Genomic DNA, 17,066 nt, shown 5'->3' with positions numbered 1-17,066 from the left:
AAACAGGCTGTGATAAGATGGGGTTCCAGGACTGCCTCAGTCATTGGCTGGTGGACAAAATGGACACTGTCCTGATGGGGGTGTAGGGCACAGACAGTCCCAGGCACAAGATGGCAGCCCAAGTGCTAAACAGTTCTCTGGAGATGACCTGGGAAAACTGGGAGAATGGCCTTGCAGATGTGGTGATTCAGACTTTTGAAATATATGAGAGGAATATGGCCTACAGAGACAGTGGAGATGGCTGAATACTGTCAAGTTGTACTGACGCCCTGCAGCAGAGTAATGAGAAATGGATGACAGTTAATAAGTAGCTAAAGATTAAGTGTGAGAGCCAGAGACTCTCTGTGGAGCTTACAAAGAAGTCCTTTTCTCCCGCAGTGGAGGAGCAGACCAAAGAAGAACATACGGGAGTGGCAGAACTCAAGAGAGACTAAATACTCAATATTTAATACATGGTGGGTCTGCTCTGCTGAAGTCAGGGCCACATGACTCCATGTAGTTGGAAAATCCTGAGACCCTGAGACATGGAGTGGGAACATCTAGCCAGACACTCCTCAGGGTGTTGGCTCTGCAGACATCCCCTCCCAGACTTTACCTTGCAGAGGGGACCACTCTTCCCTAATGAGAGCTAGCATTTTCCCTTCACCGGAAGATGCTGCAGAGCCTGCTCCCTCAAGGCAACTCGTATCCCCCTCCAAGGAGCTGTGTCCAGCCCCTCTCCTGGTTCCTAAACTGAAAACTAGGATTAAATCCCACATTTAATCCAGCATAACCTGGCTAGGTCAGTCCTGAGCCTAGTAAAGAGAAGAAAGAATAACACCAAAGAGCTGCAAGAATTAGCTGACAGGCACTGACAGGAGCCAAGGAAGAATTGGGTTTGGATTTTGAGGGTGCTATATCAAGAGGAACAGAAAAGCAAAAATTCACTGATTTGAGAGGACATTCTCAAAATACAGATTTAATCCCCTGGCAAGGACCTGCAGGAGATACAAAGTCTCTACTAAGGTGGCTCTTAGAGGCTTGGAGAAAGTGATGGCTACCACTGAACAAAATTGAAATGCCTGAGCTGTCCTGACAAATGGCAAAAGAAGGAATGAAAAGGCAGAGGGAAGTGGACGTGCTACAGTGGAAAAACCCCATGAGACGGTAGTGTTCCATGGGGCGGGGGCAGGGAGGTGCAGGAACACCTCATTTACCAAGGCCATCAGGAAGGCACTGATAAAAGGGGCACCAGCATCACTAAGTTCAGAGGTGACCTCCTCTACTGGCCAGGGATGGCAGTAAGAGACCATCACAGAGCTGAGGCCCTAGAGTAATAGTGACCAGGTAGAGGTGCTACCTTCCAAAAGCCAGAAGGTTGCAAACACCAAAATGAACCACAAGGCCTGAAGGACAGCCAAGAGAGCCTTACCCACAGGGAGTCGCAGAGATGGCGGATGGACTGTGGTGTCCCTAGGAATAATACAGATGGACAGCGAGCAAGGGTATCGGGATCTACAAGCTGAAAAAGACAACAGTAGAGGAGCAGGGGTTTCAGGGAGGTTTCCCCAATAAAAATTCTGAATTCCTTGCTCAGTTTCCAAACTTCAGCTGTTTGCAGACCTGGAAGAGGTAGCTTGGTCCGTAGAAGGAAGGACAGGGATGAATACCCCCTCAGTACTTCCCTTAAAGGGACTTATAGCCACTTGCTTCAATGTATGAACACTGAGGAAAGAATAGCCAGAGATTTGAGGAATACTGGATTCAAGATCAAAGTTGACATTTGTACCTAGAGACCTGAAGCATGATCACAGCCCTATTAGACTGGAGGTTTCAGGGCTGAATAATAACTGAAGGCCTGGCCTATAACAAGGCTCATAGGGGGCTTGCAGACCTGCCTAGTGGTCATTTCCCACTCCCCAAATGTGTGACTGGAACCGAGTTGCTGCTTGAGAGTAATCCCCACGTGGGTCCTTAGCCTAATGGGTAAGAGCTGTCACATGAGGAAAGTCAAGTGGAAACCTCTGAAACTGTTCCCCTCCTCCATGGACCAGAATAAACTGGGATGGTTACTTTTCTGTGTCAACTTGCCTCAGGCTGTAGGGGGGTTGTCAATCAATTAATCAAACATCAATCTAAATGCTGCTGTGAAAGCATTTTATAGATGTGATTAACATCTACAATCAGTTGATTTTAAGTAAAGGAGATTATCCTCATTCAGGGTGGGACTTATCTAATCAGTTGGAAGAACTTAATAGCAAAACTGAGATTTCCCTGAAGAAATTCTGCCTGTGGACTGCAGTGTCAGCTCCTGCCCAAGCATTTCCAGCCTCATAAATTTCAGACTTAAATATTCTGCCCTATAAATTTCAGACTTGCCTAGCCAGCTCCAACAACTGCATAATTCAATTCCTTACCACACACACACACACACACACACACACACACACCCCTCAGAGCTATCAGGGGTTCAGTTCCAGACTACAATAAAGCGAGTATCACAATAACACGTTAATGTATCTTTTCATTTCCCACTGCATATAAAACTTATGTTTACACTATACTGTAGTCTAAAGTGTGCAATAAATAGCATTATGCATAAAAAAACCAACGTACATACCTTAATTGAAAAATACTTTATTGCTAAAAATGCTAACCATCATCTGAGCTTTCAGTGAGTCATAACCACTGGTCACAGATCACCATAACAAATGTAATAATAATGAAAAAGTTTGAAATATGGCAATTACCAAAATCTGACAGGGACACGAAGCAAATGGTGTGAGGAAAAATGACACCAAGAGTTCGACACAGGGTTGCCACAGTCCCTTAATTTATAAAAAAAGTTATCTGTAAAGCACAATTAAGCAAAGTAGAAGACAAGGTATGCCTGTATGTTTTCTCATTAGGAACTGGCTTACAGCAGGATACATATATTCTACTGGTTGTTTCCCTGGCAGAACCCTAAACAATACATAAAATAATAATAGAGCTCAGGGGAGACAGAGTAGATCAGTGTTACTATTAAAAACCTAAAAGACGCAGAGAATGGTAGCCCTTGTATCTTTGCACCTATAGCAAAATGGGGGTTCCAGGATGACCAGCTGGGGCAGAAAACAATTTGAGCTTGGTGGGTCATCACAAAATGAAGATGAATGTTATCTGCATTACAGCCACATTCAGGGGAGGAGAAAGAAAATTTTTCCAATGGACAGAACCTCAAGCAGTGCACTTGACTTGGTGCAAAAGAAGTGGCCAAAATTGAGAATATTTATTGCATATATACCAACTCCTAGGCTGTGGTCAATGGCCTATCTAGTTGGGATACTGGAAGGAAAAGAGCTGAAGATTAGAGACAAGGTCTGGTGTAAATGCTGTGGACTGACATGTGGGAGTAGGCAAACTGTGAATATTTCTGTATCACATGTTAACATCCATCAGAGCATCCATCACAGAAGAGGCACTGAACTGCCAAGCACACAAAAGGACTCAGCCAGGTACACTGGCCTTTATCAATGGATACCACACAACTGGCACAATGGACACATAAGCAGAGTGGCCACAAGGGCCAACGGAGGTCCAACAGCAAGGACTCCTGCTTACCAAAGCTGATCTAATAGGAACTCCTCTGACAGATGACTTTGGCTCAAGAACTCACCACTGGTCTTGCTGAAACATTCTCAGAACACCACAGTAGTATAAGACTTTTCCTACTCAAACTTCCTTCTTCCCCCCCCCCCCCGGCTTCTCCAGAGATTAGACCTCTATCAGAGTCTGACTGCTTTTCCAGATTCCTCTTGCCTCCTTCCCCATTTTCTTTCATGGGCATTTTCCCCTAAAAAAACTCTCTTGTGCATCTAATCTTGGACCCAAAATAACATACCAGGTAAACTAAATGTGCCCACTATTAAAAATGTATTCCTCTACTACTTGGCAATGAGAAAGAATGAAATCTGGCCATTTGTAGCAACGTGGGTGGAACTGGAGGGTATTATGCTAAGTGAAATCAGTCAGAGAAAGACAGATATCATATATTTTCACTCATATGGGGAACTTGAGAAACTTACCAGAAGACCATGGGGGGAGGGGAAGGGGAAAAAAAAAGTTACAGAGAGGGAGGGAGGAAAACCATAAGAGACTCTTTAAATACCAAGGACAAGCTGAGGGTTGATGCGGTGGGGAGAGAGGGGAAAGTGGGTGATGCGCATTGAGGAGGGCATTTGTTGGGATGAGTACTAGGTGTCGTATGGAAACCAATTTGACAATAAATTATATTTAAAAATGTATTCCTCTGTTTTACAAGATCAGAAGTTCAATTTTAATAATTCAGCAGGGATATTAAGGTCCTGGGAACTAATTCCTACCAAAGTCATAAGGGACTGATTGATAAAATAAAAGGGCAAGATTCTCAAGATGAGAAAAAACTGCCAAGGAGACCAGATGGATATGCGATGGAGCTGACAGTATTCCCATCTCAGCAAGAACAGCTAATTAAAAAGGAAACTAGGCCCACAAGTGGCCTGGTATGTCTGAAACGTGGAAAATGAGTGGCTAGCCAAGAGGTAGAAACCCAAATGTCCATCCACTGATGAATAGATAAACAAAATGTGGTATATCCATACGATGGGATATTATTCAGCCATTAAAAGGAACAAAGTACTGATTCATGCTACAACACAGATGAACCTCAAAAACATACTAAGTGAAAGACACTAGACACAAAAGGCCACATATTGTACAATTCCACTTACATGAAATGTCCAGAATAGGTATTCCACAGAAATGGAAAGCAGACTGGTAGCTGACAGGGACAAGGAGGAGGGAATGGAGAGTAACTGTTTAATGGGGACAGGGTTTCATTTGGGAGTGATGAAAATGTTTTAGGACTAGACAGTGGTGGTGGTTTTATAACACCGTGATTGTACCAAATGCCAGTGAATTATCCCTTTAAAATTGTTAATTTCATGTTATGTGAATTTCACCTCAATATAAATACATACATACGTAAATAAATAGATAGCAAGGAAAAAAAGTGGAGACATATCAACCAAAAAAACAAAATGCGAAAAAAAAGATGTTTATAAAAAATTTTTTTAAAGGAGGGTGGGGTGCAGAGGGAGCGGGCTGGTGTTAGGAATCAATATCACATTCACATCAAGCTGTCCGAACCTAGTTAAACCACACTTCTCTATTCTATGGCTATACCTGCCAACTGGAAAGGGCACCTAAACATCCAGCACAAAGACCAGAATTCTAGAATTGCCTGATATTTCCCCTTTCCTGGCAATTTTGTCATAAATTGGGGTCATAAATTCAAGGGCCATGTTTATGAAACCAAATTTAGGATACCTCCTCCAGTAGGTACCGAGCATATTCCCAGGAACAATGGATTTCACTTAAAAATCCAGGATATTTGGCTGTTAAAACTACAGCTGTCTATGACTCTAATACTCAAGGGATTAAAAGAATTCAGCCTCAGAGATTTTACTTATAGTAATAGTAAAAGCATAACTGAATATGATTGCATTTTAAAGGCCTAGTTCATTTGCAACTCTACCAGGCAGTCACATGCTGCAGTTTCAGTGATGCCTGCGGTCACTGGGGTTAGAGGACTCCCTGTCCCGGGAGTGTCGGGCCCTTTTATGTCTGTGGGATTTATCTCGGCTCCTACTTCTACTTCTCTGACTATGTCCCTCAGAACGTCCATTGTGCCGGCCGGAATGTGTGTCTGAGCTTCGACATCTATCTCTATCCCTGTTCTTTTCTTCTCTTTCTTCCCTCCTGGTTGAGGACCTATGTTCATGCTTAGCCTTCTCCTTCTTCGGCTCCCTCTCTCTGTCTTCTGCTCCACTGCGGCAGATGGTCCTGACCTCAGGAGAGCTGGGATAGTGCCTCCGCACCTCTCTGGACTCTGACTTCTGACCCCTCTCTGAGTTCTTGCTGCTGTGCTTTTTAGAGCCAGGGTCATCCTTTTCCTTTACCGCCTTGCTTCTGGGTGATGAAGAGGAGGCTGGCTGCTCTGCCTGTACCTCCCGGTCAGTCTTCTCTTTGTCTTTCTTTCTTCTCTTTTTTTCCTTTTTGTCTGGAGGAAAAAAGGGGCGCAACCAATAAGGAAAGGAAGATGGAGGAGAGGGAGGGTATAAGCAAAAGGAAAGCACCATGGGCAGCACTGTGTGTGAAGCAGTCATAATCTATACTTCCAGAAAGTGTCTCTGAGAAGCCAAGTTGGATGTCTGTCAGCCTTGATATGTCAAGATGCTGTATAAGGCAGTTCTCACCCTTAATTACCTTTCTAAAAACCCTAACTACAAATACACTCACATTCTGAGGTACTAGAGGATTAGGACTTTAATGTATGAATTTTAGGAGACAGAACTCAGCCCATAATATTTGTCTTCCACTGATACCTCTCTTTTCCCAATTAAAGCAAGGTTTCCCAAACACCTTTCCCCTTCACACTTAAGAACTGATTATCAACTCTCAGTGAACACTAAGAAGAATAAACACTTAGACTACCCAGAATCTTCTCTCGGGACTTAACACTTTACCTTTTTTGTGTTTTTTTGTGGGTTTGTCATCTTCAGAACCCTCAGATGAACTCTCTGAGGGGGTAAAAGCCCCACAGCCCTTCTCCTGGAGTTCTTTGGTCATATCATCCATTTCTTCTGAGTCCTTAGGAGCCCGATAGTTAGACACATGATCCACTCGGATAGTTCTTCCTTTGATCTAAGACAGACAGGCAATGCTTCAGCAAAGATGGCCCTCCTATCAAACTATTTGAACCCAGCTGCAGAAAGCCATGGTTTGAACCACACCCCTTACCTTCCTGCTAATTCTATTTCTGGGGAAATCACTAAAGCAGACCTGCCCAACTGGTGTGTAACAGCACATACACCCAGATTATAACTTGCTCAGCACTTGGGGCATCCAGGTAGGGCCAGGGGCAGCTGGAGTTCCTGAGGCAGTCATACTAGACAGCCTTGTCACTTTACTCCAGTGTACCACACAATAACCTTCATGTTCTACACTTGCATTAAGTGAAAAAAGCCTGGCTGGTACTGTCCAAAGCACAAGCAGCAGAGGAAACTGTGAGAATTCACATGCACAATTACCCTCAATCTGTAACATTAATTTACAGTAAAACATACCATGGTCTGGCAGCTAGAAAGAATTCCTGAAATCAAGTGCAATGCTACAGCTGTTTTCTTGATACAGCAAGTAGGATGAGGCCAAGGCAGAACAACAGTTGGGAAGGGGGAAGGAATCTTTTTTCTTCAGCCCTCATACCTTGCTCTACCCTCACCATAGTGGAACAACTGGCTCACACTGATACTTTTGTTGTCAATCACAACTCTCTGGGTGAACAACAAAAAATTAACCCCTCACTTAAAAACATTCGGGCAGATACAGACTTATTCTATAGGCAAAACAATCCAAAATTTGAAAAGTCTGGCTTTTATTGTTCCCACATAAGAGCAGATTTTTATTCTTACCTTTAAGTCTGAGTAGCTTCTGTCATCTATCCTATTCCCCTTTTCAAAAACATTTTTGAAAACCTCCCTTTCATGGTGACTCCATTTGACTGCTGACCCTTAAAAATCAAGCCTAGAACCTTATTCCATCATGTCCTATAGTCTCCAGCTGCTCCATACTGGTGCAATCAGTGACAAACTCTCCAAGTCAAAAGTCACCCCCCCAACCTATGACAATGTTCATACAACTGCTAAATAAGCATAGGAATTGGGTGGAGCATAGATAAACCTGACTTGTCCCATCACTTTCTCTCAGCCCCAGGGTGAACTGAGAGGAAACAGAGGAGAAAAAACTTCAGAAGGAGTGATTTTTGTAGAATTTGTCATCAGACTTTAACTAGAGAATTTCCAGGGCCCAGTAATGCTAAGTGACTGGAGACATATGACAGACATACAAAGCCATGTCTCAGAGCATGAAGCCATGACACAGCCCCAAATCCCCTGACAGAGGATAGCATGAAAGAGCAATATTTGAGAGTCTCTTTGCTGCCCAATACGTCAGAGGTGAGAGTGGGGTGTGAGGATGGAAAGGTGAGAAACAAGAGGCTTGGTTTGGGGCGTGGTGCATGGTACCCATGCTCCTGGGAAGATGAACATGAGGAAAAGGAACAATTGTTAGTAGGGTCATAAGCCAAAGAAATCATTTCCTGGGATCATTTCCTGGTCAGTATGTCCCCACACCTCTGCAACCCTCTCACACACCCAGCTGACCAATACTGTCCTTGAACCTGTGGCGAAATTAAACCAAACCCCTACATACAGGAAAAGTCCAGCCAAATCCTGCTTAGTGAACACACTCACCTTGATCCCATTAAAATTGTCAACAGCAAGAACTGTGCTCCTCTGGTCTTCATAGCAGAGGAAACAGAATCCTTTGGATTTCCCAGTCTTCTTGTCCCGCACCAGATTAATGTTAACAATCTCCCCATATCTATTTATTTTATAAAAGAGTAAGACACTATTGATTTAAAATGCAAAAACTTTCAACTGAATGACAAAACAAAATTCAAATAATATAGTCTGTACAGGAGACATATCTAGAACAAGATGACACAAAAGTTAAAAATAAAAATTAGATGATATAGCATGAACACTCAATTAAAAAATGGGTGGTAATATTAAGACTGAAGATGAATTCAAGGCCAAAAAAATATTTAAATGGGACTAAAAGAGCTCTTTTACACTGAAAAAGATCCTAATATATTACAAAGATATATCATGAAACTTTATGTATAAATTAACAAATCAAAAATTTTAATTAAGAAAACTATGAGAAATACAAAGAAAAACTAATAACAAAAGTTATGAGAGATTTTAACATACCACTTTAAGTTTATAACATATAATGTTGACAAAATTAAGGTCAGAGAAATATCAATATATAATTATGTAATACAAATAAACATAATTAATAATATAACAATTATGTTAAATATTAATGTCAAACTAGTGGATATATAGATATATTTAAATCTCACAAAAAGAGGACAATTTCTTCTAAAGAGTCTAAAATCGACTATAACCTCCAAAAACCTCAATAACCTCCAAAAATAGAACAGACCATGTCCTCCAATCACAATGTTATACAGCCGAAAATAATATTTTAAATAAAAAAATACCCTAGGGGCGCCTGGGTGGCTCAGTCAGTTAAGCATCCGACTTTGGCTCGGGTCATGATCTCGCAGTACATGAGTTCAAGCCCCGTGTTGGGCTCTGTGCTGACAGCTCAGAGCCTGGAGCCTGCTTCCAATTCTGTGTCTCCCTCTCTCTCGGCCCCTCCCCCACTCTGCTCTGTCTCTCTCTGTCTCTCAAAAATGAATAAATGTTAACTAATGTTAACTAAATGTTAACCCTATTAACTAAAACTTGAAACCTACTCTCCTAGCTAACAACTGGATCAAAGAAAAAGTGAAATAAAATGAAGAAAAACATCAATGGCAGAGTACTTCAAAAAAAAAAAAAATGAGAAGCATATATACCAAAACTTACAGGATAGGGCAAAAACCATACTCAGGAAAATCTGTAACCTTAAAGAGTTTTACGTCAAAAAGACTGAATATAAAAGAAAACAAACTTAAGGAAAGCAGATGGGAATTAATACAGATAAAAGCAGAAATTAATTAAATAGAAACTAGAAAATTCTACATTATTCCTTGTACAAAGTTAAATTCCAGCTAAGTTAAAGATTCCTAAGTTAAAAAGTAAAGTCGTAAAAATAAAATAGGAATTGGGCGCCTGGGTGGCTCAGTCAGTTAAGGGTCCGACTTCAGCTCAGGTCATGATTTCACAGTTCATGAGTTTGAGCCCTGCATCAGGCTCTCTGCTGTCAGCACAGAGCCCACTTCGGATCCTCTGCCCCACCTCTCTGCCCCTCCCCAGCTTGTGTTCTCTCTCTCTCTCTCAAAATAAATAAATAAACTTATTTTTAAAATAGCTATTGATTGATACTTAGTAACATGATCATATACATACATCCCAGCCAGGTATGTAGCATCTTACCAAATAGAAAATACAGGCTACTCGTCCAATGTTTACTTTATGTCACTTTGCTTTTACAAAAGACCTATATTAGTACCTGTTTTCACTAAGAAATCTGAAGAGGATTTTTGCTTTTATGAAATGGTAATTGCTTTTCCACCTTATGCCATTTCAGCTTAGAAAAAGCTTTTACAGAACACTACCTTCGGCTAGCAGGGGAAACCTGTACCTGGGCCAATTCAACTGAGGCCAGGAACTATTTAACACTATTTAATATTGTAGGTATTGGACAATGCAATTACACAGGAGAAAACATGTAAAAAATGAAAAAGAAGTAGTAACACTATCTCTGAAGATTATATAGGATAGTCTGTATAGAAAACCCAAGAGAAACAATGAAAAAAACAGTGTAACAATTCAGTAATAGGATACAAAGTTAAAAAAATAAATCAGTCTCTTACATACAAACAATAATCAGTTAGAAGACATAATTAAAGATAAACCCCATTTTTAACAGTAACAAAAAGATAAAATACTTAAAAATAAACTTAACAAGCAATGCACAAAGTCTATATAAAGAAAACTTTTAAAAACTGAAACACACACACAGATTTGAACAAATATGAAGACATCCCTTGTTTTTGGATAGGATGACTCAACATCATAAAGACAGCAACATCTTCCCCTAACAAGTTAATACTTAAATTTAATGTAGTATAAGTTGTGTTTTATTTAGCTGAAGAAGTTGATTCTAATGTTCTCACGGGAAAATGAACATGTAAGAATAGATGGAAAAACTTCAAAAAAGAACAAGGAGAGGGAGCAACTCTCCTAGATTTTAAACACACTGAAAACTTCTATGATTAATTAGTGTGGTACTGGAACGTGAAGAGACAGACCAACAAAAGAGAACAGAAAGCCAATAAAGAGGGATGCCTCGGTCCCTCAGTCAGTTAAGCATCTGACTCTTGATTTCAGCTCAGGTCAGTCAGGAGATCAAGCCCTGCTCAGTGGGGAGCCTGCTTGGGGTTCTCGCTCTCCTTCTCTGCCCCTCCCCTACTTATGCATGCATTCTCTCTCTCTCTCCCTCTCCCTCTCTCCTTCCCTCTCTCTCTCTCAAAATAAATAAACTTTATAAAAACATTTAGAAAAAAGAAAGCCAATAAAGAGACTCAAGTATATATGGTAAAGTAACATGGTAAAGGTAACATCTTAATTTGCTTGGGAAAATATGGACTTTTTTATAAATGTGGGAACTGAACAACCATTGAAAAAAACATGAAAGTGAATCTGTATCTCACACTATCAAAATAACCCTAAATGGATCAGACTTCAATGCATAAAACTGAAACTATACAAGTACTAGAAGAGAATACAGATGGGTGGAGTGGAGAGAAATACTGTCTAATTATGACTCAAAATCCAGGATCAATAAAAAAAAGACTGATAAATTTGATCATATAAAACACTAGAGCATGAGACTATAAAGGGACAGCACAAAGGAGTTTTTGGGGTGATGGAATTGTTCTTTATCCTAATTGTGGGGTAACTACACAAATCTATACACGCATTAAAGCTCACAGGACTGTACACCCCCTAAAAAGTCAATTTTACCACATGATAATTTAAATACACGGACGAATAAAAAATTTTTTTTAATTCTGCATAGCAAAAAAAAAAAATCACAAAGTCAAAAGACAAATGACAAATTAGGAGAAAATATTTACAATTTATACCACAGATAAAGGACCAGAAAGTAATTGTTTTTCCTATTTCTGTAAAGAATCTTAGCAGGACAACTGGTAAAGCTGAATAAAGCCTATGATTAGGCTTAATACAATACTATTGTATCAGTGTTAACTTCTTGAATTGATCACCATACCGAGGTTAAACAAGAGAATGCCCTTGTTTGGGGGAAAATACACATTGAAGAATTTAGGGATAAATGGGCACCATGTCTGTAACTGACGCTCAAATTATTCAGAAAAAAAATAATAGGTATACATAGGGAGAAATAATGACAAGGCAAATGTGGTAAAATGTTAACATTTAAGAAAAAGGGAAATAGGTATTCCTTATACTACTTTATAACTTTCATAATTTAAGTCTGAGATTATTTCAACATAAAAAGTAAAAGAAAAAATATAGGAACTCATTTAAACGGACTCCTATAGGCCAAACTGGTACAATTTGTGCATCAAGATATAATGATGATGGCAATGTAGTAGAACACATCAAATTAAGTACAATAAGCCCACAGTAACACAGTACATGACAAAATGTTATAACAAAGAGTTAACATCAATTAAGAGCTTTTGTAAAATCACTAAGAAAATGAGGAACACACCAACAGCAAAAAACAAGCAAGGGATATGAATAGACACTTAAAAAATAATAATGGCATGTAAATCTATGAAAAGAAGTTCAACCTCACTGATGATTAAATAAAGGCAAAATAAAATAATAATGAGAAGCCATACAACAAATATTTTTTAAAATTACCACGGTTGATTAGGATTCACAAAAATGGGCATTCTAGTGAGAGTAGAAATTGGTACAACCTTTCAAAGAGCAATTTGATCATATTTATAAAACATCTTAAAAACGCTAACATATTGATCCAGTAATTTCACTACGGAAGGTATGAATCCATACAGAGATGTATATACTACCATGTATGCTGCAATACAATTTATAATGGCAAAATATTAGAAATAATGCCCAACATTAAATAAAAAATAAATACACCAAAATGTTGTTTTTCCTTAAAGTACATTCTATTTCCTTCTTTATGCTTTTTCTTTTTGCCAAATGATTATGCATTACAATGATTATACATTACCTTGATAATCAGAAAACAAAACATTTTTTGAAAACCACTGTTATCAATGGCAACAGCAATCTTCATGGAGAGCAATGTGTGTAGCCAGACTTGAGAATTAGAATAAACAAACACTAGCTGATCATCACTCAATGCAAATAAGACAAGAACAGCCCCTAAATGGAGGGCTGGACCAGGCAGAGGTATCCTAAGGGGTGGAAGCTGCACCTGCTGCGAACTTCCAGCTGCCCAGAATTTGGAGGAAGCAGCCTCTGTTCCTCTCAGGGCACTCTGCCAGTGTGGGATGCCAAGGCCCTCTACCACGGCCTTCTTCTCATGTGTACTGCCCAATTTCCTTCCCATGGCCCTCTGTCCCAAATGCTGCCCAACCACTCATCCAGGGTCTCCTTCCTATGGGATGGTCCAATCATCTACTGCCATGGCAATGTCTCTGCCATGGTGTGCTGGCTGTGTTTGCTTGCCCAAACCCTTTTGCCACTGTCTTCTGCCTATTCATGCAGCTTCCCTCCAACAGTCCTCTGCCCTCAGGGCCCCTCTGGCCCTACAGACTGTCTAACCACTCTGTGTCACTCTGGGTTGTGCCCAGTCCCTCTCCTACCAGCTGTCACTACCAGTGCGAGCTGCCAAATCGCTCTCCCACCCCAGTACTGCTGCTTTCATCTCATAGCAGAATGAAAAGTATAAGGTTCACCTACTCATTCTTGTTCCTCACCAGCCTGTAATTCTCAGCTTCTGGATAAAGAGACTGGCTCTGCTCACTAACCTCATGCTCATCTAGAAACAAAGAAAACAAACTGCTACCTAAACCTTTTGCTTTTTTCCCCCACTCCTCTGTGCTTTGCCCTAATCCTACAACACCACACAGGTGTGTGCCAGAAGGGCCCTGGGACCATGGGTTACCCTTAGTTTGTAGGAGTCCAAGGAGCTCCACATAGTAGCTTCTTGTGAGTTCCACTCTGTTTGCGTGTAGGCCGAGGCTGGACAAGCCTCAGTGAAAGAGCAGTAAAAATAGACCATAATCCCTAAGATGGCTTCCTAAATTATCCAACTTCTTGGATTTTCCATATTGGGAGACTTCTATAACCATGTCCTGGGGCTGATCTAGACTAGAGCAGATGCTCTAGCCTTCCCCATGCAGGGAGACCAATCAGCCTAGAATTAAAATAAATGGATTTTATGATGCCACAAAATGCTTTATGGTAGCACACTCTGATGACCCAGAAGGCAGGAAATGAAAAAAGACTTACTGTGAGAACACACAAATGATGTCCCCTTCAGTCAGTTCATAAGGAAGTCCTCCTAGAAGAAAAAAAACACATTTCAATTCCACAAACATTTACCAAGTGTATATTACATACCATGCACTAGGCCTGGCACTGGGGGTGCAAAGAAAAGTAAGCCACAGGACCTGCCCTCAAAGAATTCAGTCTGGGGCCCCTGGGTGGCTCAGTCGGTTAGGCATCCGACTGTGGCTCAGGTCATTATCTCATGGTTAGTGAGTTCAAGCCCTGCATCAGGCTCTGCTGTCAGCACAGAGCCTGCTTCGGATCCTCTGTCTCCCTCTCTCTCTCTCTCTCAAAAATAAATAAACCTTCAAAAAAAGAAAAAAGAACTCACAGTCTGATGATATGATAGAAGCATATATAAGGTGCAGCAGTAGGGCAGGAAAAGGAGTGATTAACTTTGACTGAAAGGTTGTGTGTCAGCACTAACCAAATACTCCTCACACCCAAAAGCTTATGGACAAAGCAGATAGTTTCCAACATAAAACTCTACTTCCACAAACATATCTTGAACTCACCTGTTCTTTTACCCGCAAATTCACAACTAAGTTCCAAAATCAGTTTAAGTTAGAAAATTTTAACCCCACCTCACATAGACTAAGGATTATAAAGACAACTGTTGAGCATTCCATAGGAAAGAAATTCCTCTGCAAATCATTCTTTCCTCATCTGTAAAATGGGAATATTAGTACTTACCCCCACAGAACTGTTGTGAGAATTAAATAAAACAATGGATATAAAATGCTTAGCACAGTATCTGGTGCAATAACCCCTTTGAACAAACTGTCACATTACTGGATGTGACACAAAGTGAACGCAGAGATGATCATATGGCCATGGAGAGAAGGCAGGAGCTAATTAGATGAGGAAAGTTAATTCTGAGGGAAGGGGAAAGAGGGGCTAGCAGTAATACAGGATTGTGGCTAAGACCATGAGTTCTAGAATCCCACAGTTCTGGTTGCTCCACATACTAGCTATGTGACCTTAAGTCCATTAACTTCTCTGCACCTCAGTTTCCTCAGCTGTGTAATGGGAGAGGGGACACGGTATGGTAACAACTGTCTCTGACAAACCCAGTGGCAAGACTCTTACCACAGTGAATGGCAAAGGGTAACTATCGTGGGCACTGATTTGGCAGGGGGAGCAACTAGAAATGGGGGAGAGAGAGATATGAAAAAAGGATTTAAGGGGCAGACAGCAGAAGGAAATAAGTGTGATGAATGCTGGGAAGAATGAAAGGCGGGAATGCTGAAATATTAAAAAGCAGGCCAGGACAGAATGACGAGTAGTGCGGGAGAAAGATGTGGACCTCACCCAGGAAGATCCAGGCGCTGTCCTTGTACTCGGAGTGCCAGGACACCTTATCTGCCACCCCAAGCTGGACCTCACGCTCATTCAGCTCGTTGATCAGCTTCACTTTAGTTAAAGGGCTGCAGAGACAGGCGGACGTTAAGTGCGGCCTGGCCAGATGTAAGGGAGAGCACAACTAGGGGGGTAATTTTTCAGTCTCCGCGCCTCTCCCGCCCCTCGGCCCGGCAGACGCTCTACCACCCCAGCCCTGGTGGGCCACCTCCCGCGGCCGGTCCCTACTTCCCCAAAGAGAAGCTGAGGCCTTACTTCATCTCCGCGGGTCCACGCTCAGCAGCTAGACATTGACTTCCGGGCGAGCCTGCAACGCGCATGCGCAGCCCTGACGCCTCGCGCCCATTGGCTTCTGCGGTGCTCGCCCCGCGCCGGAAGAGCTGGACAGCGCCAGGGCGTGGCGCTTGCGCACTAGCGCGGAAAAGGACTTACCTTGCTCCGTAGGTTTCGCAGTACCGGAGAATTTTTGTCTAGTCCGTCGCGTCCTCCCTATGTGAAATGGGGCGTGAATGTGAGCCGGGTTTATTGCCGGACTCTCAGCTCCTGGACGACGCTTCACACTGATTGGGCTACCTATAAATGCTGAATAAAGACTGGAAAAGGTGCCTGTTATGGCAACTTTAGTCTCAGCCTTTGCTCTCAGTGCAAATCCCTACTCGGGCTTCCACTCCCAGCTAATCTTAGCTCACATACACCCATCAAAGCATCTCTGTCCAGGAATTACAGCAGAAAAGTGAAGAAGATATGTGAAAGCATAAACCTTTTTTCTTCCTCAAATCCAAATGCATAGGCGACTGACCAGCGTGCCTCTATAAGCTGAATTGAATACCCAGATTTGTGTGAAAGCTGCTATCCTCACCCTTTTCCATAGTCTCGCTACTACTTGAGCAGGAGGCAGAAATAGTTAAAAAGCTAATAAGTTAGCAGATGCTAGTTTGTGTGCTAAGCAATTTACATGTATTGGCCTTCCATTCTCACAACTACTCCATAAACCCTATAGATAAAATTACCCTCTTCATTTTATAGAGGGAGAAACTGAGATTCAAAGGAGTTAACTAGTTGTTTCAAAGGAGGTACTCTGCCTCTACTTATCAGGTCCGGTTGATTTAATCCATCCTTACTGAGCATCTATGTTTGTCCTGTACAGCAAATCTGTAGACAGGAATATTAAGTTTAGGTTCTCTTCCCTCAGGAGCTAATAATATCATTGAGGAGACAAGATATATTTGCCTGGTAGATTTCACTACAGAATAACTAGGAACCCATAGAAGAGATGGTGGCAGACAATGTGTGATTTAAGCCATATTGAAGTTCTGAATCCATCTTGCATGTGTCTACGTCAATGACTGTGAGAACATGCATGGTTTAGAAGTGAAGTTCCAGAGCTGTGTAGTTCTCTGCATAGGCCTAACTCAGAGCCCCAGAAGTTAGTCACTTCAGAAAAGTACTTTGATGATAATGATGATGATGACGATGATGACGACAACTATAACTTCAATGACTCACCATGTACCCAATGTCCTGACAAAAAGCAGAAGGGAGACTACCCACCAATGACAGTTTCTCTTCATTCATTCTGTTTGTGTCCCT

General features: G+C 41.5%; 1 protein-coding gene across 1 annotated transcript; it reads right to left on the bottom strand.

Annotated features, from left to right (window-relative positions):
* Nucleotides 1–5,040: 5,040 nt before the first annotated feature.
* RBMX2 (RNA binding motif protein X-linked 2) lies at nt 5,041–15,889 on the bottom strand. Its single transcript, XM_049644287.1, has 6 exons — nt 15,732–15,889; nt 15,429–15,544; nt 14,079–14,130; nt 8,313–8,442; nt 6,528–6,705; nt 5,041–6,061 (listed from the first exon to the last, which is right to left on the bottom strand). Exons 1-6 carry the CDS (start codon nt 15,794–15,796, stop codon nt 5,559–5,561), a joined length of 1,044 nt encoding a protein of 347 aa, XP_049500244.1. The 5' UTR covers nt 15,797–15,889; the 3' UTR covers nt 5,041–5,558.
* Between the last annotated feature and the right edge of the window lie 1,177 nt (nt 15,890–17,066).

The sequence above is a fragment of the Panthera uncia genome, chromosome X (assembly GCF_023721935.1).
Source record: "Panthera uncia isolate 11264 chromosome X, Puncia_PCG_1.0, whole genome shotgun sequence".
NCBI classification, from domain to species: Eukaryota; Metazoa; Chordata; class Mammalia; order Carnivora; family Felidae; genus Panthera; species Panthera uncia.
The sequence above is the reverse complement of the archived record's forward strand: the minus strand, read 5'-3'. Positions and strand labels throughout refer to the sequence as shown.